This window comes from Bombina bombina, chromosome 7 (genome assembly GCF_027579735.1).
Source record: "Bombina bombina isolate aBomBom1 chromosome 7, aBomBom1.pri, whole genome shotgun sequence".
NCBI classification, from domain to species: Eukaryota; Metazoa; Chordata; class Amphibia; order Anura; family Bombinatoridae; genus Bombina; species Bombina bombina.
Window position 1 is genome coordinate 620,751,388 of NC_069505.1, and position 25,439 is coordinate 620,776,826.

At 38.7% G+C, this 25,439-nt stretch overlaps 1 protein-coding gene across 3 annotated transcripts in view; it reads right to left on the reverse strand.

Moving 5' to 3' along the window:
• The window catches only part of LOC128635624 (zinc finger protein 614), a 156,047-nt gene that overhangs the window by 54,171 nt on the left and 76,437 nt on the right, over positions 1 to 25,439 (reverse strand). Inside the window, exons 7-9 of one of the 3 annotated variants that reach the window (XM_053688695.1) lie at positions 16,932 to 17,039; positions 10,677 to 10,787; positions 4,904 to 5,726 (exon numbers count right to left, since the gene is read on the reverse strand). In XM_053688695.1, coding sequence (XP_053544670.1) covers positions 5,056 to 5,726; positions 10,677 to 10,787; positions 16,932 to 17,039 — 890 coding nt within the window. In that variant the 3' untranslated portion in view covers positions 4,904 to 5,055. Of the gene's footprint in view, positions 1 to 4,903; positions 5,727 to 10,676; positions 10,788 to 16,931; positions 17,040 to 25,439 lie in introns of those variants that run through there. The other 2 variants (XM_053688696.1, XM_053688694.1) reach the window with 2 other exon arrangements.

Consider the following 25,439-nt stretch of genomic DNA (forward strand, 5'->3'; position numbering starts at 1 on the left):
CTCATATGGAGTCTCTCTACTGAGCGACTTTTCTAGTTCCTCGAACCAGAACCACGCTGCTGTAGTGACAGGAACAATGCACGAAATTGGTTGTAGAAGGTAACCTTGCTGTACAAAAATCTTTTTAAGCAAACCTTCCAATTTTTTATCCATAGGATCTTTGAAAGCACAACTATCTTCGATAGGAATAGTAGTGCGTTTGTTTAGAGTAGAAACTGCCCCCTCGACCTTAGGGACTGTCTGCCATAAGTCCTTTCTGGGGTCGACCATAGGAAATAATTTCTTAAATATAGGGGGGGGAACAAAAGGTATGCCGGGCTTTTCCCACTCCTTATTTACTATGTCCGCCACCCGCTTGGGTATAGGAAAAGCGTCGGGGTGCACCGGAACCTCTAGGAACTTGTCCATCTTGCATAATTTCTCTGGAATGACCAAGTTGTCACAATAATCCAGAGTAGATAACACCTCCTTAAGCAGTGCGCGGAGATGTTCTAATTTAAATTTAAATGTCACAACATCAGGTTCAGCTTGTTGAGAAATTTTTCCTGAATCTGAAATTTCTCCCTCTGACAAAACCTCCCTCATGGCCCCTTCAGATTGGTGTGAGGGTATGACAGAACAATTATCATCAGCGCCCTCCTGCTCTTCAGTGTTTAAAACAGAGCAATCGCGCTTTCTCTGATAAGTAGGCATTTTGGATAAAATATTTGCTATGGAGTTATCCATTACAGCCGTTAATTGTTGCATGGTAATAAGCATTGGCGCACTAGATGTACTAGGGGCCTCCTGCGTGGGCAAAACTGGTGTAGACACAGTAGGAGATGATGTAGTATCATGTTTACTCCCCTCATCTGAGGAATCATCTTGGGCAATTTCATTATCTGTGGCAGTACTGTCCTTACTTTGTTTGGACGCTATGGCACAATTATCACAAATTTAAATGGGGAGACACATTGGCTTTCATACATATAGAACATAGCTTATCTGAAGGTACAGACATGTTAAACAGGCTTAAACTTGTCAACAAAGCACAAAAAAACGTTTTAAAACAAAACCGTTACTGTCTCTTTAAATTTTAAACAGAAAACACTTTATTACTGAATATGTGAAAAAGTATGAAGGAATTGTTCAAAAATTACCAAAATTTCACCACAGTGTCTTAAAGCATTAATAGTATTGCACACCAAATTTCAGAGCTTTAACCCTTAAAATAACGGAACCGGAGCCGTTTATAAATATAACCCCTATACAGTCCCAGCTATAGTCTTTGCTGAGACCCAACCAAGCCCAGAGGGGAATACGATACCAATTGACGCCTTCTAGAAGCTTTTCCAGCAATTTTTAGATCCTCACACATGTATCTGCATGCCCTGCTCTCAAAAAACAACTGCACAGTAATGGCGCGAAAATGAGGCTCAGTCTACAACTAGGAAGGCCCCCTGACTGGAAAAGGTGTCTAACACAGTGCCTGCCGTTTAATAAACGTTCCCCAAGTTTATAAATGCAAATTGTCAGCATAAATATGAATAAAATGCCCAAATAAAGCAATCGATTTAGCCCATAAAAATGTCTACCAGTTTTTTAGCCCATAATAAGCCCTTTATTCTGTTTGTTTGACTAAGAAAATGGCTTACCGGTCCCCATGAGGGGAAATGACAGCCTTCCAGCATTACATCGTCTTGTTAGAAATATGGCTAGTCATACCTTAAGCAGAAAAGTCTGCTAACTGCTTCCCCCAACTGAAGTTACTTCATCTCAACAGTCCTATGTGGAAACAGCAATCGATTTTAGTTACTGTCTGCTAAAATCATCTTCCTCTCACAAACAGAAATCTTCATCCTTTTCTGTTTCAGAGTAAATAGTACATACCAGCACTATTTTAAAATAACAAACACTTGATAGAAGAATAAAAACTACATTTAAACACCAAAAAACTCTTAACCATCTCCGTGGAGATGTTGCCTGTGCAACGGCAAAGAGAATGACTGGGGTGGGCGGAGCCTAGGAGGGACTATATGGCCAGCTTTGCTGGGACTCTTTGCCATTTCCTGTTGGGGAAGAGATATCCCACAAGTAAGGATGACGCCGTGGACCGGACACACCAATGTTGGAGAAATATCCGATCTTTATGAAATCTTCAACACAGTGTCTTAATGCTTTGAAAGTATTGCACACCAATTTTCAGGCAAATTGACCCTTAAATGCCCAAACCGGAGCTAAAATAACAATTAACCGGTTAAACACACTACAGTCCCCTGCCACAGTCTCTGCTGCGGCGTTTACCTTCCTTAGGGGTTATTCAAAACAATAATAAGCCTCTCTGAAGTCCTTTTCCAAGCCTCTGGACCTTCCACGTGAAGCTACATGAACTGCCTAGTGAAAAGTAACTGCGCAACTGAGGGTGCGAAAATGAGGCCGCCTCCTCCCTCTGCATTCCAGAGTGAAGGGGCCTTTTCTGACAAGATTAGGTGTCTAAACGGCTGCCAGGCGCAAATAAAATTCTCCAAAAGTGTTTCAAGTTTGAAAACACTCCAAATGTTGCATAAACATGTTAAAAATCAAACGACTTAGCCCACAATAGTGTCAACCAGCATAGAGCCCAAGTTATAAGCTTTAATTCTGTTACTGAGTCTAAGAAAATGGCTTACCTATCCCATAAGGGAAAACTGACAGTCTTCTAGCATTACTTGGTCTTGTTAGAAAAGTGACTGATCATACCTGAAGCAGATAAGCCTGCAAACTGTTCCCCCCAACTGAAGTTCTCTGGTTTAAACAGTCCTGCGTGGGAACAGCAATGGATTTTAGTTACTGGTGCTAAAATCATACTCCTCTTTTAACAGAAATCTTCATCACTTTCTGTTGTAGAGTAAATAGTACAAACCAGCACTATTTTAAAATAACAAACTCTTGATAGAAGAAATAAATAACTACAACTAACACCACATACTCTTTATCACCCCCGTGGAGATGCTACTTGTACAGAGTGGCAAAGAGAATGACTGGGGGGCGGAGATAGAGGGGGGCTATATGGACAGCTTTGCTGTGTGCTCTCTTTGCCACTTCCTGTAGGGAATGAGAATATCCCACAAGTAAGGATGAAGCCGTGGACCGGACACACCAATGTAGGACAAATTTGAGGTTTGGTGTCCCTTTAAATAACTTAAGGACCACAAAAGGAATCTGGAGATATACCTGTATACAAACATTGGTTCACACCGTGTTTAATATATAACTCTCTATAAACATACCCCATGTTTAATATTTAACTCTCTATATACAAACACCGTGTTTAATATATATAACTCTCTATATACACAAACCATGTTTAATATATAACTCTCTATATACACACACAATGAGAACAATATTCCAAGAAGAAATACATTTTTTAGAAACTAAGACTAATTTGACATTAATATAAAACTATTAAAATATATATAATTAAAATAATAAAGGAAAATAAATTAAATTAATAAACTCAGTTTATTTTAATCAAATCATTCTGACATCTTCATTACAAGAAACTGAAAATAAAAAATACATGAAAATAAATTGATTAATCTAACTTGACATTTATTTTCATCAAATAATTTGAATGAAGTTAAACTGGAAATAGTTTGTTGAAAAGTATGTTACTATATTAACAGGGGTCCTTCATTCTAGGAGGAATTGAGATATCTTAACCCATAATTCTTTATTAATTTATACATGAACCAGGTTTGCATCGTTATGTCAATTAGAAAGTTCATCTATAATGAATGAGAATTCTTCTAAATGTAAGGTTAATGGGGCAGTAAACCTACATAGTGCAGAATTATAGATTATTTTAGCGCTAACTTTATACAATATAATATTGCAGCAATATTTTATTATAAAGTAGAATTTCTCAGACCACCGCTTCTTGCTCTACTGAGCGGGTCTGTTTTTTTCCTAAGTGCATCTGGGCAGCTGTCTAGTCACAGCCGGCCTGATCGCGTTATTAAACTTAATGTAGCTCACTCCTGCTCTGGTAGCGGGTGCGAGCTACATTGAGTTTAATGACGCGATCGGGCTGGGCTGTGACTAGACAGCTGCTCAGATGTGCGTGGGAAAAAAACCAAGACCCGCTCAGTAGAGCAAGGAGCGGCGGTCTGAGAAATTCTACTTTATAATAAAATATTGCTGCAATATTATATTGTATAAAGGTAGCGCTAAGATAATGTTATATAATTCTGCACTATGTGCAGAATTATATAACATTATTTTGTAGGTTGACGGCCCCTTTAACTGAATGTTAGTGATTCAAAGATAAGCTTCTTACATTATTTATTTTTTATTTATTTTTTTAAGATGAGAAGAACGAGATTCAACATTCTTTAAGAAAGTGAACTAGAATAAATACATTCATCAGACCTGTTGCCATCATAATAGATGCAAGACAAAGAAGCCCAGAGGGCCAATTCATTAAAGTGAGAAAAAAAAATACTTTTGGATTACTGAAATCCAGCCCAAATTACTAAAAGAAAAATTATTGGATTTGGACTATGAATAGGGTGACCATATTGCCGCTTTAAAAAGGGACACATATGAAAAATACATATGTCAGGGATCTTATACAAAACATTTCATTAAACAGTTGTGAAAACAGCCCTGACATATGTATGTTTCGTATGTGTCCCTTTTTAAAGCGGCAATATGGTCACCCTAACTATGCATCAAAGTGATTAAAATATGTGTGCAAATGTTTTATTTTGAAATACAATTACATTATTTGTACTAAATTATCTAACCATTCTAGTTTAGTGTATAAAACTAGCTCCAAGTGAGTAAATCTCCTTGTTTCAGCAGATCCTCTGTATGGGGGGGGGGGGTATACACAGAATGACATAATTGGGTTATAAATCATTATTCAAAAAGAGCTCTCTTGGAACTCAGTGAAAGCAAAACTTTATTGAAAACCATAATGACAGCACTATGGAGTCATAATGACAGCATTTGACCAACTCTTCAAGTACACAAAATCAAACAACTATATATATATTTATTTATTTGCCCTGCTAAGTAAGCCTATAAGGCTTATTCCCTAAAGTGTGATCTCTGATGCGTAAGAAGTTGTGTTTTATAAGCAAATGGTCTTCCACAATGATTACAACTATATGGTTTCTCTCCTGTGTGTGATCTCTTGTGTACTTCAAGGTTTGACTTCCAAGCAAACTCCTTTCCACATTCACTACACCTGTAGGGTTTCTCCCCTGTGTGTGTTCTTTGATGTGCAACAAGATTAGATTTCTTAGAGAAATTCTTGCCACATATATGACACATATTTGGTTTTACCGCAGGGTATGTTCTATGGTCTTTATGAAGACTAGTTTGAGAACTGAAGTGCTTATTGTATCCGCTATAAAGAGAATACTTTTCAAGTCTAGGAGGTGCTTGATATAGTGGAAAATCTGATTGTGGATTAACAATTTTAGCACAGTTACTGGAAGTAATTTGCATCTTTTCTTCAATGCCATCCTTGTTAATGGCCAAAAAGCTTTTGCTTGTAGTCGGTGTTGCTTGTTCTTGGTAATATATAGACGTGCTATTTCCCTTTCCACGGGAGGATGAGGTCTTAAATGGGGCTCCTTGAATCCCTTGAGACAGGCTGGTGTTATCTCCTATTAGCCCATCCAATGAACCAACTGCCTTGTGAGATTCTTCTAAAAGATTACACTTTCCGAATTCATGTGATTGGAACAGCTGTTCTGCAGATAAAATATAATAATGTAATCTTTCATTGCTGCTGCTAAGTGTTTTTGATAATCAATATCTAAGGAAATACTAAAACTCATAATTCTAAGTCCACAATAAACATATAGATGCTTGGCTACTAATAGAGGATACAATAATGCTTATTGATAGTTTATAGATCTATATCAATCCATTTAATCTTTATGGGATGGGGGCAACAGAACCACAAGGAATCATACGTCAACTCTTTAGAATTATAGTGAAATAAAATATAGCATGAGGTTAAAGTAGTCATGTTCTCAAGGGGCTGTTTACACCTAGATACAGGTAGTGGTGTAGGTCGTAGTAAGATACATTGTGGAGGACATAGAGATAAACAGTATCCTTTTGTAAAAGACCAGTGTTTATTGGGATGTGAAACAGGCAAAGGCAAGAAAGACTGGATAATAATGTATGAAATATATGGAAGTTACTGCTCCCTGGGATTTTTGATAAAAGACTGGAGAGTATTTCCAACCTCTCTAATTTAATCTCTTCTCATTTCAATAAGCTTCCTCTAATGTTTAGCAAGAATTTGGTGAATTGCTCACTGGAATTACATAGCTGGAAGCATTTATGTCTATAGGAACAAATACACAAGCTTATAGTATTTCCATCTTAAAGTCTGCCTGATTGTTATGCCTCTTTTGCCATTTTCTTAGCCAATCCAAGAAGTTTGTATGTATGAAGGGTCAATGTTTCACTGATCTATAATGAAAAACTTGTACTGGATTATTTGCCTTGATCTGGAAGAGATATTCTGACCTCTGCTTATCTAGACCCTTCTACCCTTCACCATCTCTGGCCTTGAAACTGGTTACTCTCCTGCTCTGCTTGTTGGATACCGTGGACACTGGTTTGAAGAAATAGAAAGTGAAAAATAGAATTGTGCATATATGCACTTCAATTTTAAATATAAACATTATGTAATATACTTCAATTAGCAACAATGCTTCTAGTAAAAATTATTACTGATTTTCAGTAGCATATGCACATATGCTGTGAGGGCCCACTCACCCGTACTAAAAAAACTACACCTTCTCAGTCAGTCAGCAGTGGCTTTTATAGCACAAATTAAGTCTTCTTAGGCACAATGCACAACACTGCTGATTCTCTAAACAGGCATGGTGCTTGAATATTGGTGCACAGGCCCTCACAGGATATATGTGTATGCCACGAAAAAACAGCAATAACTTTCACTAGAAGCATTTTTGTTAATGGAAATAAATAACAAAATGCTTCTATTTAAAATTAAAATGCATCCATTCATATTTCAATTTTGACCTTTATATCTCGTTAATAAATTGTGTGTGTGTTGTGTATGTATATTTTTTATATATATATATATATATATATATATATATATATAATAGAAGGCACTCTCTGATTTAATAAACAACTTTGTTAGAAAGGCCAGAGAGTGCCTTCTATTCCCTATCTATTGAACCGCTGGCACCCTGGCAGATGATGATTAAGGTGTGAGTGCTCTTTTCTGGACGTTATATATATAGGAAGGAGTGAATGCTCCGAAAACGTTTACATTAAAGTTTGCTGTGTGTTAAATCCAGAGAGTGCAATTATTGGACTTTTGTTTTATATATATATATATATATATATATATATATATATATATATATATATATATATATTATTTTTTATTGTGAACACAGCCTTGAATGAACTTGGCTTGCTCTTTACTTGCTTTGCTCAGGCCTTGAGAGAATTAAAGTTTTTGCCTTACGTGATATTGATATATAAACTAAACTAAGAGTTAAAAAATATAGTCTTTATTATATTAAACTAATTCCTTCCTACTCTGTAATCAGGGTTTAGCCGGTTATTAGCAGAAATGTTAATCACCAATATCTATAATTAATAAAAGAATGCTCTACTAGATTTGTTGTCTAGCTACTTCCTCAGGGGTGTGGTTAAGTCCCCAGGAGGTATCTGGGAAAACTACCAATTTACTGATAGAGTCTGCAATACACTGTGTAATATTCACTAAAAGCCCCTGTGTTTTTTCCCCGGCTCTCAAGCTTCAACTATTCCTATTCACTATAGAATGTAGAGCTTCTGTTTATAAAATAACATGGGAAATGGTAAATCTAGAGAAAATGTAAAAGGCTCTTAGTGAATTAAACTCACTATCTATAACTAAAAGGTATATAGATCCGGGTTGTATAATCAAATTATGAAACAAGCTGAGTGCTCATGGATGTTTAGACAAAGATGTAGTGAACAAGTATATTTTAACCTACAGAAAAAAGTGCTATACGCGATATATTGGATAAACTCACAGCTGAATGAAGTACAAGCAGTAGCAACAACCGTTGTTTGTATCTAAACTATTATTAAATACTAGTCCTAAAGCCCGTTCACACGGGCCATTTTTTGCAGTACAGCGGTCCCACCCCTTCCGCTCTCTCCCTCTCTTTTGCTCTCTCTCTCTCTCCCCCTCTCTTTTGCTCTCTCTCTCCCCCCTCTCTTTTGCGCTCTCTCCCCCCCCTCTCTTTTATGCTCTCTCCCCTCTATTTTGCGCTCTCTCTCCCCCATCTCTTTTGAGCTCTCTCTCTCCCCTCCTCTCTTTTGCGCTCTCTTCCTCTCTCTTTTGCACTCTCTCTGTCCCCCCTCTCTTTTGCGCTCTCTCCCCCCCTCTCTTTTGAGCTCTCTCTCTCCCCCCTCTCTTTTGCGCTCTCACCACCCCTCTCTTTTATGCTCTCTCTGTCCCCCCTCTCTTTTGCGCTCTCTCTCCCCCCATCTCTTTTGCGCTCTCTCTCTCCCCCTCTATCTTTTGCTGTCTCTCTCCACCCTCTCTTTTGCTGTCTCTCTCCCCCCTCTCTTTTGCCGTCTCTCTTCCCCTGTCTCTTTTGCGCTCTCTCCCCCCTCTTTTTATGCTCTCTCTCTCCCCCTCTTTTGCGCTCTCTCTCTCCCCCCTCTCTTTTGCTGTCTCTCTCCCCCCCCTCTCTTTTGCTGTCTCTCTCCCCCTCTCTCTTTTGCTGTCTCTCTCCCCCTCTCTCTTTTGCTGTCTCTCTCCCCCTCTCTCTTTTGCTGTCTCTCTCCCCCTCTCTCTTTTGCTGTCTCTCTCCCCTCTCTCTTTTGCTGTCTCTCTCCCCCTCTCTCTTTTGCTGTCTCTCTCCCCCTCTCTCTTTTGCTGTCTCTCTCCCCCTCTCTCTTTTGCTATCTCTCCCCCCTCTCTTTTGCTGTCTCTATCCCCCCCTCTCTTTTGCTGTCTCTATCCCCCCCTCTCTTTTGCTGTGTCTCTCCCTACTCTCTTTTGCTTTCTCTCTCCCCTTCTCTCTTTTGCTGTCTCTCTCCCCCTCTCTTTTGCTGTCTCTCTCCCCCTCTCTCTATCCCCCTTCTACTGCTCTCTCTATTCACCCTCTTCTGTTCTCTCTCCCCCTCTCTTTTGAGCTCTCTCTCTCCCCTCCTCTCTCTCTCTCCCCCTCTCCTCTCTCTCTCCCCCCCCTCTCTCTCTCTCCCCCCCCTCTCTCTCTCTCCCCCTCTCTCTCTCTCTCTCTCTCTCCCCCTCTCTCCCCCCCCCTCTCTCTCTCTCTCCCCCCTCTCTCTCTCTCTCTCCCCCCCTCTCTCTCTCCCCCTCTCTCTCTCTCTCCCCCCCCCCCTCTCTCTCTCTCCCCCTCTCTCTCTCCCCCTCTCCCTCCTCTCTCTCTCTCCCTCTCTCTATCGCGCGGCCACACCCCCTTCACTGCAATTCACGCTTGGCCACGCCCCCTTCACTGCAATTCACGCCCCCTCTCACACCCACTTCTGCCGCAGATCAGCTAGGGACTCAAAGGCCAGGTGTGTTTGTCCTCGTGCTGTCTCTGAGTTTACAGAAATTAGGACTGCGCTAGCAAAATAAAAGTGAAATAGATGCCTACAGATACAGGTGATATTCTCCAAAAAACAAAATTATAGAGGACGATTTAGACTGATTAGTGCCTGACTGGCTCCTAAATCAATACTAAAAATCTGTGGCGCTGAAAGAACAGCTAAACTATAAACTTGATGGCTTTGATAAATTCTTATAAAGTGTGACTAACTAGAAATTAAGTATATTATATATATATATATATATATATATATATGTCAAATAATAATAAATGGAGTAAAAAATGTATATAAAAATTGTATATGAAAAGAATGTCTCTACTGCGCATTACAGCTTCGGAGAAACACACTTGGCCTTTTATTATATAGGATAGTAGAATAGCATAATCAATAAATGCGTAATATCACTTACTATGAATTTCAAGCAAGTAGTAGATATTTTACAGGCAGATTCAAAGTTACTTCCATTATCTCTTCCCCCATATAACAGCTATTAGCCAATCATAAAAGGCATTATCTATTAACTTGCATTTAAGCTAATTAGTGCTGTGTTGTGCACAATGTTATCTATATGGCCCACATGAACGAGCACTCCCCTGTTGTGAAAAGCTAATAAAAAAGCATGTGATAAGAGGCTGTCTATAGTGGCTTAGAAACAGGCAGAGATTTAGAGGTTATAAAGTATATTAATACAACAATGTGCAAAGCTGGGGAATGGGTAGTAAAAGCGTTAGCTATCTTTTTATACAATAACAATTTTAGTGTAGACTGTCCCGTTAATATTATTGCTCTTTTATTCACGATTAATTCAGGAAACATTGTGAGTTTTGCAAGTTGAACCCACAAATAGGCTGCAAGTTCCCTTATTTTGATGGGACTTATTTGGACAGAACTCCATAGATATACATTTCATTTGTATTATTATACGTATAAAGGTTACGGAAATTACAAATATCAGACTGAATTGACTCACATCTAATTATGGGGGGGACCACATCGATGAGTTGAGATTATGAAAATAATTTAAATAATGACGTTGGCTAAAAAAAAACAAGAGAATTATGAACATTGCTTTAATCAGACTATAATTCACTCACCTGCACAGGTAGATGTTGGGATTTTAATCTTCTGAATATATTTTTCTTCTTGCTCTTCCTCGTCTTCCTCTTCAATGAGTGATACAAAATCGATATCTTCCTCATAGGGATCTAGTGGTTTAAAGAGATATTTAGATTTATTCCATAGAAGAAAGTGTTTATGTGTATGATGTATTCAAAGCAAACATTAGACTAAGAATAATACGTAGAAGTGTTTTAATTATTAGTTGTTAAAATCTTTGAACATAAGTATAAAAGTTAAAGTTTCTATATAAAAAACAAACAAACTAATGGGCGCATCCATGTTTAAACCTAGGTTTTTCCCTTAATTATCTCTTTTGCTGAGCACAATCAATGATATAAAACAGGCTGTGTGGAAACCCTGTTAGTTACGTTAACAATTCTTTATGTTTGCACGCTCTCTTTTATTGCATATTTATATCCGTCTCTACTGTCTTCAGAAGAGATAGATAAGGGAAAACCTAGGTTTCAACAGAAACTCCACATTGGAACTGAGAAAAACTACCCTGGGGGCGGGGCCGGAGGGTTGTGTTGTAGAGTGCATGTGTACATGAAGCGCAATAGTAATCGTATAAGTGATTATTAATAAAAGATAACACTTTGCATAATTAAAACTGTATGCGAAGAGGATAATAATATTTGTGACCATAGGAAAATGATGAATGTATGAATGCTACAACCTCATAAAGAGGAATACTATATTGAGATTGTATGTAAGCGTGAATATATTAATTGCACAATTATGTATGCTGCTATGACTAAGTATGACTAAGTATGACTAAGCCGAATGGAGTCAGAAATCGGCTGGCTGGGTAACCCCCACGAGGACGCCTCAGTGCACACAGAGAGAATGTTAGAATGACTGAGAAGTGTGTTTGTCCTTTTACTGAAGACTGATGCTTATTCTGATATTATACTATTCACAACCTCCGGTACCCCGGCCTGTTCATGTTTTTAAAGGGATAAGAAAGTCACAATTAAACCTGCATGATTCAGATAGAGGATGTAATTTTAAGACACTTTTAAAAATTCACTTCTATTTTCAAATCTGCTTTGTTCTCTTGGTATCACTTGTTGAAAAATAATATGCACATATTACTAGTGGGAGCTAGCTGCTAATTGGTGCCTGCACATTTGTCTCTTATAATTGGATAACAAGATATGTTCAGCTAACTGCAAGTAGTGCAATACTGTTCCTTCAGCAAAGGATAACAAGAGAATGAAGCACATTTGATAATAGAAGTAAATTGGAAAGTTGTTTAAAATTGTATGTTCTATCCAAATCATCAGACATTTTTGGGGTTTCCTGTCCCTTTAATTAAGTGTTGGGATTCCACTGAATAATTGGAAGCGGTTGTGATATTCCCACTTCCTCATTTCAATTTTAGATTTATGTAATTGTTGTTGTATTTTTCAATAAAGTTTATATTTTAGCTTTTCAATGGTAACAAGAAAAGTCTGATCATTTTCATTAACCCTTTGAGTGCTGAGCACTTTCCCACCTGGGTGCTAAGCTGGATTTGAGGTGTTTTTATTTTTTTAAATATATTTTTTTTAAAACTTTTTTTCTTTTTCTTTCAGATCCCCAAGACTTATACCGTTGGAAAGGTTAGGCGATTATCTTTCCAACGGTTGGTCTTGGGGCGTCTGTAGATGCTTAGATGCCTGAGATACAGGCTTCTAAGCAGCATGCCCCATTTCCCTATACTGTCTTTTTGTATTTGTTAAATAAAGTTTGCGCAGTGATGTCATCACGTCATTGCGCGTGACGTCACCGCACGAAACGTGAAGCCCCGGCGATGCCTGTCACTATATCGGGGTAGGAGCCCCCAGCTCTCCCTCAAGGTGGGAGAGTGCTAGTGACGGCTCTGAGCCGTCGTTAGCACCTGACTGAGACAATTTGCTACAGCTCAGAGTCATCATTAGCACTCAAAGGGTTAAGGAAGAAAAACCCGGACTGTATCTTCACAAACAGCGAGTGATGTTGGCTGCTTTTAGGGTACGTAGCAAAGTATCAAGCTGTGTAGGGAGTGGGAATTACGTCCGTATACAAATCTGATATCAGGACGGCTGAAACAGAAACGTTTGTTCTCTTTAATTACTTTAGCTGCTAAATTTTTAATATGTCAATGGCAGATTTAATAAATGTGCAATTCTTTATCAAAAAAGAAACAATGTCCTGAAAGACAAAGAAGAAGACGCGCCTTATGGTGCAGTATCTATGGAACGATACAGTAGCGTGTGAATTAACAGCAGGGTACTCACAAAGGGAGAAACTCAAAGGGGCTCGTCTTCAATTATGTCATGACTTCCGGTCCAGAGGAAAAGACGCTACCAACTGAAGTGTGATCCCCAGAGAATTTGGGGATCCATTATTGTGTAGACCTATAGTAGGTGCTACACTTCAGTCGGCAGCGTCTTTTCCTCTGGACCGGAAGTCGTGACGTCATTGGAAAAGAGCCCCTTCGAGTTCCTGCAGTCTTGACGGAGTGACTGAGTCAGCCGAGCAGCTCTGAAGCCTCGGCTTGTGAGTTATTGCACTGGATGTGCATCTCCCTTTGCGAGTACCCTGCTGTTGATTCATGCGCTACTGTATCGTTCTGTCAGGGTACCTGTGAGTAGCATTAAATAAACTACATATATATTAGATAATTTAATATTTCATGTCAACTAATATCTCCCTTGACATGAGTTGAGTGGGCTATAGCCACAACAGACCACCCCCGCCCTGTTTATGACATCAATGAAGACGAAAAGGATGAACATTTGTTCAATTAGTGAAGGCAGGTCTCTTCAAAGGGACCCCATACCAAGAATTTCCTGCCTGAAGAGTGACTCATCCTAGGACCCCTGGGGGAAGGGAGCCCAAAAGTCTATACACAGAAAAAAATTGGTTTACAGGAAAGGTAACCACTTTGCATGCAAGAGTTAATTACCCTATGCTGAGTTTAATACACAGAACCCTAGACTCCTCGTCTGACTTAAAGGTATCTAAGAAAGTATTTTAAAAACATGTACTTAGATCTGATAATTATGCAATTTATTTCTTTCAATTTCAAATACTCAGATTGTATTAAAAATATCTATATATATGTACTGATCTGAAAATTATACTATATTGGAGAAATGTCTGCTGTATTGAATAATTAGCTGCATTGGTGAAATTAAAATGTGTTCCAAAATCTTAGAACAACAACACTGCTTCTTTTATTTCAGACATCTAATTAGACAGAAAATTCCCAATGCGAAGGGATACACATGCAATAAGTTGTTCAATGAATTATACCTTATTTGTGTTTTCATGCATTCAAAAGAGATGTACTAAATATGGGTTATATTTATATTGAAATGAAATTAAATGAGACTCCAATGAGCATATTTTACTATAGAATTGATAAAGATGTCATGTTTGGTTTTGACCGATACATATTCAATAGTATTAAATAATCCCATATATGCTGACCAGATAGGTTTATCAAACTAGAAAATATAAGTATATTTAATTAAAACATATAAGAGAATATGTTCCTGTAATATTTGCTAAATGTTCAACCATGGGAATATGCATTCCCAAGTGCCAATAAGGGACAAGCTTCGATTAAGGACGTAAACAAAATATCACAAATGATTAGAAAAAGAGGTGGGCTTTTATCGTGGACAAAAATCTTGGCACAAGAAGTAAAATGGGGCTGATGCTGGCTGATCCTGGTTAAATTGACTTACTGACTTAAACTGCTGCCTTGGAAATAATAAGTTTTGTAAGACAATATTGGGCCTAACATTTACTTCCAGACTTGTGCATTCTCTCTTATATAACGGTGAAAAGAATTTGTCTGGAAAAGCTGAAACTCAAATATCGGTTGCTGGTAATACATTAATGGTTATTTTATATTTTTTAATAGATTTTAGCAAAGACATTCTTTATAGCATAGTATAGCTGCAGCTGTGATCAAAAATGTATCTTATTCTTATATTTAATATTGATTAGACTAGAGTAGTAAGTGTACCGGTGTTAAATATTATTATTATTAAGAAAGGATTTATATATTTTTATGTCATAAGTTAATTGCAGTTATTGTGATATATTTTAGAATTTGTTTTATTGTGGCTAAATAAGAAGTTATTTCATGTTAGATTAATTGGTATGTGTTTAATTGGTAGTACTGTGTAGCAATCTCTGGGTTTAAGTGAGGTATATTAGGTTATATTGGGTTGAAAATAGTGAATTCTATTTCCCTGGAAATTCCATTAGACTTATTGAATTAGAGTTGTTGGCTAATTATAGATTGTTCTGGTATACTCATCTGTGATACTTTAATAGGCGATTCATTTGGAGCTAGGTTAATTTATAGTAATATATGTTATGGTTTGCCTTGTACAGAATATTGACATATATAATTGATTATATAATTGATTCATAATCTATTTTCTACATAAATATATTCAATGTGTCTATAAAGCTTAACTGATTAGAACTAAGGATTAAATAATTTTTTTTAATAAAAACATTGTTATGTAAATATATAAACAAACACATTGGAGGTTACTGCTGAGGTATATTTATATTTCCGTTTTAACATCGTCCTATCACCATTGGATATATTGGGGACTTTTTAATATTTGATTTGCCCTGTTCTAACAATGTGTTTATACTGTTCTAATATTGAAGTATATAGTATAACTACTGTATATATTCTAACTGTATATCACATCTGTGACTTGCATTTGGGCCATTACAACTATACCTTTTGCATTTATAGTGTGCGCACCTCTAACACAATATTTGTATTCATATTGTAGCTTTTCTTTATTATTTATAGTGTTTTGTTTTGGGCACACTGTACCTTTAATATTTGGTTATGTCCTGTACAACATGGTTGTATATCTGGCTCATCCATTTTATTTTATTTTTTTAATTTCTTGACTTTATTTAGAAATTGTAGGTGTACAATTCTTAATGTACAGAACAATTTTAATCTCAAACATATGACGTGACTTACAAAACGTGTCAGTCGTGCATTAACTATAAAACACAGGAATGGACCACACTCTCAGACCCGACAGGGTACACCTCATAAGTCACTGTAAACTCCACAGCCCTGAACACTGATAGACAGCTGTACAGTCCCCAGCAACACAGGCAGTTAACCCCTGAGCAGCCTGAGTGACAGGCTCAAAGGGAAACTTACAAAAATGATCAACAACACACACAGACAACCTGGCACTCACCAGTTGGCACATAGCATTGTTTAAAAGCAAAAATGGGAGAGTCAGTTGCATTTGGTACCAAACGGTTTAAGCCCAGGACCACGTCAAGGTCTCTCCCCTCCTGGGACCCTAACCAACAGCCACACAATGCATGTCTTTAAGCTAAACAACTGGGAACCACCCGGGTGACACAGACATTGCTGTGTGCCTGCTGGTGAGCGCCAGGTCTTCTGTGTGTTGAGTCGTACATAAACTAACCGTAACCTCAAACAGTCAAGTAACAGAACAGAATAGGAACTAAAGTCACCATTGCTAAGTTTGCTCAGAAGTCGGTAGGTAACGTAAATATATTTCATTCCAGAAGCAGGCTCGCTATTACTGTAACACTTCTATATACCTGGAGATAAAGTCCATCAATGAGTCTTAAATCATTTTAACTTCACAACTGGACTCGTTCACCATTTGTATTACCTTGTAACTGTCATAACTAGACAGACAAAGATGCTGCTTTAAAAGGAAGTTAAACCTAATTATTTTTCTTTCATGACTCAGATAGAGAATACAACTTTAAACAACTTTCTAATTTACGTCTATTGTCATTGTTTGATCTCTTGGTATCTTTGGTTGAAAAGCATGCACGTAAGCTCATGCAAGTGCATGTGTCTGGCAGCAGTTTTAGCAGCACTATTTCCTGTAGTGCTCCTGATGCCTACTTAAGTATCTCTTCAACACAGAATATCACAGGAACAAAGCAAATGTGATAATATAAGTAGACTGTAAACTTGATATCTCCTGTCTGAATCATATCAGAGAGTGTTTGGGTTTCATATCCTTCAGCCTTTTACAACATCTCTAGGATTATGGGTTTAGGCCACTTCTGTTGATTAAATTGTGTTTTTGTTCCAATTCAAACCAACTTTATGTTCTGCTACCATGAACTTACCATAAAATTGTGTTATGTGTCTGAACAAAAAGATCAATAAAGATTAAAAAAAACGCCTAAGCTGCGTTACCGCGATCACTCACCTGCACAGTTTTCGGATTTGATGACGACTTTAACAACCTCCTTTTCCTCTGCCTTGGCCTCATATTCCTCAATATTTGAGTTATCGTCTAGATTTTCTGCAGGAAGATCTGTAAATCCCAAAAGATTTACATCAGCTTTGTACAATATTTGTTTCTCTATCTGTATGGTTTATTCTAAAGTCTCCATTGTATCTTCTTCCCACCTTCTTTGTCCAATAATTTTACCATTTACATACACTGATTATTTCATGTAATACACTGGCATAATGATCACGTGTATAACAAGCCGACAATGCAAAAGAGCTTACTCAGAATTTTAAAATGAGCAATAGATTTTATTTTTTAACAAATTAGTTTGCTCCCCAAGTATCATGTGACAACCATCAGCCAATCACAAACTAGTATATGTACAAACTGTGCACTCCTACACATGCTCAGTAGGAGCCGGTGCCTCATAAAGTGTGCATATACAGTAACTGTATCATGTGACAGCCATCAGCCAATCCCAGACTAGTATATGTACACACTGTGAACTCTTGCACATGCTCAGTAGGAGTGTGCATATAAATAGACTGTGCACTTTTTGATAATGGAAGTAAAATTGAAAAGTTTAAAACTGCTGCTCTATCTGAATCATGAAAGTTTAATTTTAGCTTTAGTTTCCCTTTAAGGAACATGAAACCCATTTTTTTTCCTCTTAGGATTCAGATAAAAAACACAATTTTAAACAATTTTCTAATTTACTTCTGTTATAAAATGTGCTTCATTCTCTTGTTATCTTTTGCTGAAGGAGCAGCAATGCACTACTGAGAGTTAGCTGACCACATCTAGTGAGCCAATCACAAGAGACAAGTGTATACAGGCACCAATCACCAGTTAGCTCACTCTAGTGTGGGATATGTACATATTATTTGTCAACAATGAATACCAAGAGAACGAAGCACACTTGAAAATAGAAGTGAATATAAAAGGGTCTTAAAATGACCTGCTCTATCTGTATCATGCAAGTTTAATGTTGGCTTTAGTGTCCCTTTAAGTAATGATACATCTTAGCAATAAGAAAATTTATGCTTACCTGATAAATTTATTTCTTTTTTGACACGATGAGTCCACGGATCATCTTAATTACTAATGGGATATTCACCTCCTGGTCAGCAGGAGGAGGCAAAGAGCACCACAGCAGAGCTGTTAAATAGCTCCTCCCTTCCCTCCCACTCCAGTCATTCGACCGAAGTTAGGAAGAGAAAGGAAAAGCCAAGGTGCAGAGGTGTCTGAAGTTTACAATAACCCACAACCTGTCTAAAAGAACAGGGCGGGTCGTGGACTCATCGTGTCAAAAAAGAAATACATTTATCAGGTAAACATAAATGTTCTTTTCTTTTTTAAGACACAAGTCCACGGATCATCTTAATTACTAATGGAATTCAATACCCAAGCTAGAGTACACAGATGATACAGGAGGGACAAGACAGGGAACCTAAACGGAAGGCACCACTGCACGAAGAATCTTTCTCCCAAAAACAGCCGCAGCTGAGGCAAAAATGTAAAATTTGTAAAATTTTGAAAAAGTATGAAGAGAGGACCAAGTTGCAGCCTTGCAAATCTGTTCCACAGAAGCTTCATTTTTGAATGCCCACGAGGAAGCAACAGCCCTTGTGGAATGAGCCGTAACCCTCTCTGCTGTCCAGTAGTCTCATATGCAAAACGTATGATACTCTTCAGCCAAAAAGAAAGAGAAGTAGCCGTAGCTTTCTGACCCTTACGTTTTCCAGAGAAAATTACAAACAAAGAAGAAGACTGACGAAAGTCTTTAGTCGCCTGAATATTAAAACTTTAAGGCACGGACCACGTCAAAATTGTACATAAGACGTTCCTTCTGAGAGGAAGGATTAGGACGAGAGGAAGGATTAGGACACAAAGAAGGAACGACAATCTCCTGATTAATGTTTCGATCTGAAACCACTTTAGGAAGAAATCCTAATTTAGTCCGTAAAACTACCCTATCTGAGTGGAAAATAAGGTAAGGAGACTCGTACTGCAAAGCCGAGAGCTCTGATACTCCTCGAGCTGAAGAAATAGCAACAAGAAATAAAACTTTCCAAGATAACAACTTGATATCTAAGGAATGCATAGGCTCAAATGGAGCCCCTTGAAGAACTCTGAGAACTAAATTAAGATTCCAAGGAGGAGTAACTGGTTTGAACACAGGCCTGATCCTAACTAGGGCCTTACAAAAGGATTCTACATCTGGGACATTCACCAGATTTTGTGAAATAAAATAGAGCCGAAATTTGACCCTTTAGGGAACTTGTCGATAAACCCTTCTCCAAACCTTCTTGGAGAAAAGACAAAATTCTAAGAATCCTAACTCTACTCCATGATCCCTTGGATTCACACCAATAGAGATATTTACGCCAAATCTTATAGTAAATCCTCCTAGTTACAGGTTTACGGGCCTGAACCATGGTCTCTATGACCGAGTCAGAAAACCCCCGCTTGGATAAGATTAAGCGTTCAATCTCCAAGCAGTCGGCTTCAAAGAAACTAGATATGGGTGAAGGAAGGGCCCCTGAATCAGAAGGTCCTTCCTCAACGGAAGTCTCCAAGGTGACAGAAAAGCCATCTCCACCAGATCTGCATACCAAATCCTGCGAGGCCAGGCCGGTGCTATGAGGATCATCAAAGCCCTCTCCTGTTTGATTCGAGCAATTACCCCAGGAAGAAGAGCAAACGGAGGAAACAGGTATGCTAGAATGAAGTTCCAAGGAACCGCCAGGGCATCTATCAGTTCCGCCTGGGGATCCCTGAACCTCGAACCGTAGCTAGGGAGCTTGGCATTCTGTGGAGATGCCATGAGATCCAACTCTGGCTGACCCCATTTGAGAATAAGGCTGGAGAACACTTCTGGATGGAGTTCCCACTCCCCCAGATGAAAGGTCTGTCTGCTCAGAAAGTCCGCCTTTCAGTTGTCCACCCCTGGGATGTGGATCAACGACAGGTAGCAAGAATGGGCCTCCGCCCACTGAATTATCTTGGTTACTTCTGTCATCGCTAAGGAACTCCTCGTTCCTCCCTGATGATTGATGTAGGCTACTGAAGTTATGTTGTCCGAATGGAACCTGATAAACTTGGCCGAGGCTAACTGAGGCCAGGCCAGAAGAGCATTGAAGATCGCTCTCAGTTCCAGGATGTTTATAGGAAGAACAGACTCTGACTGAGTCCAAGTCCCTGAGCCTTTAGAGAGCCCCAGACAGCTCCCCACTCTAAAAGGCTGGCATCTGAATATCGTCCAGATAAGGCGCCCCCCCAATGCCTTGTGGTCGGAGAACCACCAGGAGAGACCCCAGAACCTTTGTAAATATTCTTGGAGCCGTGGCCAGACCGAAAGGCAGAGCCACGAACTGCAAGTGCTTGTCCTGGAAGGCAAACCTTAGGAACTTGTGATGATCCCTGTGAATGGGAACATGTAGATACGCATCCTTTAAATCCACTGTTGTCATAAATTGACCCTCTTGGATCAATGGGAGAATGGAAAGTATAGTTTCCATCTTGAAGGATGGAACTCTGAGAAATTTGTTTAGACTCTTGAGATCTAAAATTAGTCTGAAGGTTCCCTCCTTTTTTGGGGACCACAAACAGGTTGGAATAAAAACCCTGACCTTGTTCCTGTACTGGGACGGGAACAATCACTCCCATGATAGAAAGGTATTTTACACAATGTAAGAACGCCTCTTTCTTTATCTGGTCTGCAGATAATCTTGAAAGTCGAAACCTGCCTCTGGGAGGAAAACTCTTGAACACCAATTTGTATCCCTGGGACACTATCTCTATTGACCAGGGATCCTGAGCGTCCAGAACCCAAGTTTGAACAAAGGATAGTCTGCCCCCTACCAGATCTGGACCCGGATCGGGGGCATGCCCTTCATGCAGTCTTGGAATCAGCAGCAGGCTTCTTGGACTGTTTGGGCTTGTTCCAAGACTGGTTGGGTCTCTATGCAGGCTTGGATTGTTCCTGCTTAGAGGAGGAAGAAGAAGAATTTCCCTTGAAATTTTGAAAGGTACGAAAATTATTCAGTCGTCCCTTTTGCTTGTTTCTCTTATCCTGAGGGAGTAGATGACCCTTGCCTCCCGATATATCAGAAATAATTTCCGTCAAGTCAGGACCAAACAAGGTCTTCCCCTTGTAAGGAATCGCTAGAAGCTTAGACTTAGATGACACGTCCGCAGACCAAAGTTTTAACCATAGGACGCGGGCTAGGACAGAGAAACCTGAACTTTTAGCTGCCAGTTTGATCATTTGAAGAGAAGCGTCTGTAATGAAGGAATTAATGAAGGAATTAGCTAGCTTCAGAGCTTTTATCCTGTCTTATTGCCGTATTGCTCCAGACTTGATAAAGGAAGGAACTCTTCCGAAAGCTTGTCAACTTATAAATGTATAGTTAGTCCAATAAAAAAAGTATCATTGCTCAATGCAATACTCTTGTTATTTTGATATCTAAATCTCTGGACTAACACGGCTACTCCAATCAACGTCACAAAAATGTAAATATGCAATGAAAACTTTAATTTTTACACAAAATTTTTTTATCAAAAAAAGTTACTGTTTCTTTAAATTTTAAAGTGTAACTTTTTTACTGCGTGCGAGAAAAAGTACAAAACAACGTTGTCAAACAGCTATAGACTAAAAATAAAGACACCCCCACACCTCAGCAGCTATGAAAGGTGCGCAATCTAGATGATCCGCCCATCGTTAGCATGGCTAAGCGCAACAACACACTCCTGGCCGTTATAGCTATGGTAAATAACGCCATAGTAATAAAAAACACCATAATTATGCTTTCTCCCAGCCCCAGTGCCTGTAACATGCTGTCTGGTCCTCTCAGACCCTCAGAGTTTATATGTCGCAAGCGCTTATACGTTATATTGTGCAACCATAAGCCTTATGTGAAATGTAATGAAGTGTAATAAAAGTGCTCTTTTTCCTCTAAGTGTCCCAGGAAAAATAAACAAGCACTTACCTCATATATCTGCCTGACAGCAAAGGCAGTTCAGCAGGTTTGAGGAGTCCTATCCCCCACATGGACCTCTGAAGAAAATGAAATTCCTGATTAAATATGCCTCAGGTTTTCAGGGTTACGGCAGCAAACAAATATGGGAGGCGCAGTGAGAATTATGTCCCACAAGTTCCCATTGTTTTAAAGCCACCAAGGCTCTACTGAAGAGACTGATATGGACTACGGCTACACCCCAGGACAAAGCAGCACAATCTTGCACTACTTTAAAAATAATAAACTCGATTGAAGAATCTAACACCTCACTTTACCACTTCCTATCACTAACGCAGGCAAAGAGAATAACTGGAGTGGGAGGGAAGGGAGGAGCTATTTAACAGCTCTGCTGCTCTTTGTCTCCTCCTGCTGACCAGGAGGTGAATATCCCATTAGTAATTAAGATGATCCGTGGACTCATCGTGTCTTAAAAAGAAACACTCCTGATCAGTGTCACAAGCACCAAATTGCTCTTTTATACCATTGGATTAGAGTTGCTAAGTAACATAATCAGCGACTCTACATTACCAAGTTGCTGAACGATTAATGACAATGAGTAGAGTTGCGCTTAACACCAAATAACATTTATGTACAGTTGTGAGACACAATACGGAAACTTGTAGACTTCACAACGGTCAGATAGTTTAACGCTTTGTGTCTGAAAGTTGTCACAACTAATGGAAACGACCATATTGTCCTGTACATTTGGTTACCCCATCCAGCCAATCAGATGCGATACCAGGGAATGTAATATATCTTCGCTATCAGAGGGCGATATACAGATAGATATGTACCACACCGTTTCATTACAGCGGCAATATCTTAGGCTTATTTAGTGCTCCCTTTTCAGCGGCAATATCTTAGGCTAATTTAGTTCTCCCTTTTCAGCGGCAATATCTTAGGCTTATTTAGTTCTCCCTTTACAGCAGCAATATCTTAGGCTTAGTTAGTTCTCCCTTTACAGCAGCAATATCTTAGGCTTATTTAGTTCTCCCTTTTCAGCGGCAATATCTTAGGCTAATTTAGTTCTCCCTTTTCAGCGGCAATATCTTAGGCTTATTTAGTTCTCCCTTTACAGCAGCAATATCTTAGGCTTAGTTAGTTCTCCCTTTTCAGCAGCAATATCGTAGGCTTAGTTAGTTCTCCCTTTACAGCGGCAATATCTTAGGCTTATTTAGTTCTCCCTTTTCAGCGGCAATATCTTAGGCTTATTTAGTTCTCCCTTTTCAGCGGCAATATCGTAGGCTTATTTAGTTCTCTCTTTACAGCGGCAATATCTTAGGCTTATTTAGTTCTCTCTTTTCAGCGGCAATATCTTAGGCTTATTTAGTTCTCCCTTTTCAGCGGCAATATCTTAGGCTTATTTAGTTCTCCCTTTTCAGCGGCAATATCTTAGGCTTATTTAGTTCACCCTTTTCAGCTGCAATATCTTAGGCTTATTTAGTTCTCCCTTTTCAGCGGCAATATCTTAGGCTTATTTAGTTCACCCTTTTCAGCTGCAATATCTTAGCCTTATTTAATTCTCTCTTTTCAGCGGCAATATCTTAGGTTAATTTAGTTCTCCCTTTTCAGAGGCAATATCTTAGGCTTATTTAGTTCTCCCTTTACAGCGACAATATCTTAGGCTTATTTAGACCTCCCTTTTCAGCGGCAATATCTTAGGCTTATTTAGTTCTCCCTTTTCAGCAGCAATATCGTAGGCTTATTTAGTTCTCTCTTTTCAGCGGCAATATTTTAGGCTTATTTAGTTCTCCCTTTTCAGCGGCAATATCGTAGGCTTATTTAGTTCTCTCTTTACAGCGGCAATATCTTAAGCTTATTTAGTTCTCTCTTTTCAGCTGCAATATCTTAGGCTTATTTAGTTCTCCCTTTTCAGCGGCAATATCTTAGGTTTATTTAGTTCTCCCTTTACAGCAGCAATATCTTAGGCTTATTTAGTTCTCTCTTTTCAGCGGCAATATCTTAGGCTTATTTAGTTCTCCCTTTACAGCGGCAATATCTAAGGCTTATTTAGTTCTCCTTTTTCAGCGGTAATATCTTAGGCTTAGTTAGTTCTCCCTTTACAGCACCAATATCTTAGGCTTATTTAGTTCTCCCTTTTAAGCTGCAATATTTTAGGCTTATTTAGTTCTCCCTTTTCAGCGGCAATATCTTAGGCTTATTTAGTTCTCCCTTTTCAGCGGCAATATCTTAGCCTTATTTAGTTCTCTCTTTTCAGCGGCAATATTTTAGGCTTATTTAGTTCTCCCTTTTCAGCAGCAATATCTTAGGCTTATTTAGTTCTCCCTTTTCAGCGGCAATATCGTAGGCTTATTTAGTTCTCTCTTTACAGCGGCAATATCTTAGGCTTATTTAGTTCTCCCTTTTCAGCAGCAATATCTTAGGCTTATTTAGTTCTCCCTTTTCAGCGGCAATATCGTAGGCTTATTTAGTTCTCTCTTTACAGCGGCAATATCTTAGGCTTATTTAGTTCTCTCTTTTCAGCGGCAATATCTTAGGCTTATTTAGTTCTCCCTTTTCAGCGGCAATATCTTAGGCTTATTTAGTTCTCCCTTTACAGCAGCAATATCTTAGGCTTATTTAGTTCTCCCTTTTCAGCGGCAATATCTTAGGATTATTTAGTTCTCCCTTTACAGCGGCAATATCTTAGGCTTATTTAGTTCTCCCTTTTCAGCTGCAATATCTTAGGCTTATTTAGTTCTCCCTTTTCAGCGGCAATATCTTAGGCTTATTTAGTTCTCCCTTTTCAGCGGCAATATCTTAGGCTTATTTAGACCTCCCTTTTCAGCGGCAATATCTTAGGCTTATTTAGTTCTCCCTTTTCAGCGGCAATATCGTAGGCTTATTTAGTTCTCTCTTTACAGCGGCAATATCTTAAGCTTATTTAGTTCTCTCTTTTCAGCTGCAATATCTTAGGCTTATTTAGTTCTCCCTTTTCAGCGGCAATATCTTAGGTTTATTTAGTTCTCCCTTTACAGCAGCAATATCTTAGGCTTATTTAGTTCTCTCTTTTCAGCGGCAATATCTTAGGCTTATTTAGTTCTCCCTTTACAGCGGCAATATCTTAGGCTTATTTAGTTCTCCTTTTTCAGCGGTAATATCTTAGGCTTAGTTAGTTCTCCCTTTACAGCACCAATATCTTAGGCTTATTTAGTTCTCCCTTTTAAGCTGCAATATTTTAGGCTTATTTAGTTCTCCCTTTTCAGCGGCAATATCTTAGGTTTATTTAGTTCTCCCTTTTCAGAGGCAATATCTTAGACTTATTTAGTTCTCCCTTTACAGCGGCAATATCTTAGGCTTATTTAGTTCTCCCTTTTCAGCGGCAATATCTTAGGCTTATTTAGTTCTCCCTTTTCAGCGGCAATATCTTAGCCTTATTTAGTTCTCTCTTTTCAGCGGCAATATTTTAGGCTTATTTAGTTCTCCCTTTTCAGCAGCAATATCTTAGGCTTATTTAGTT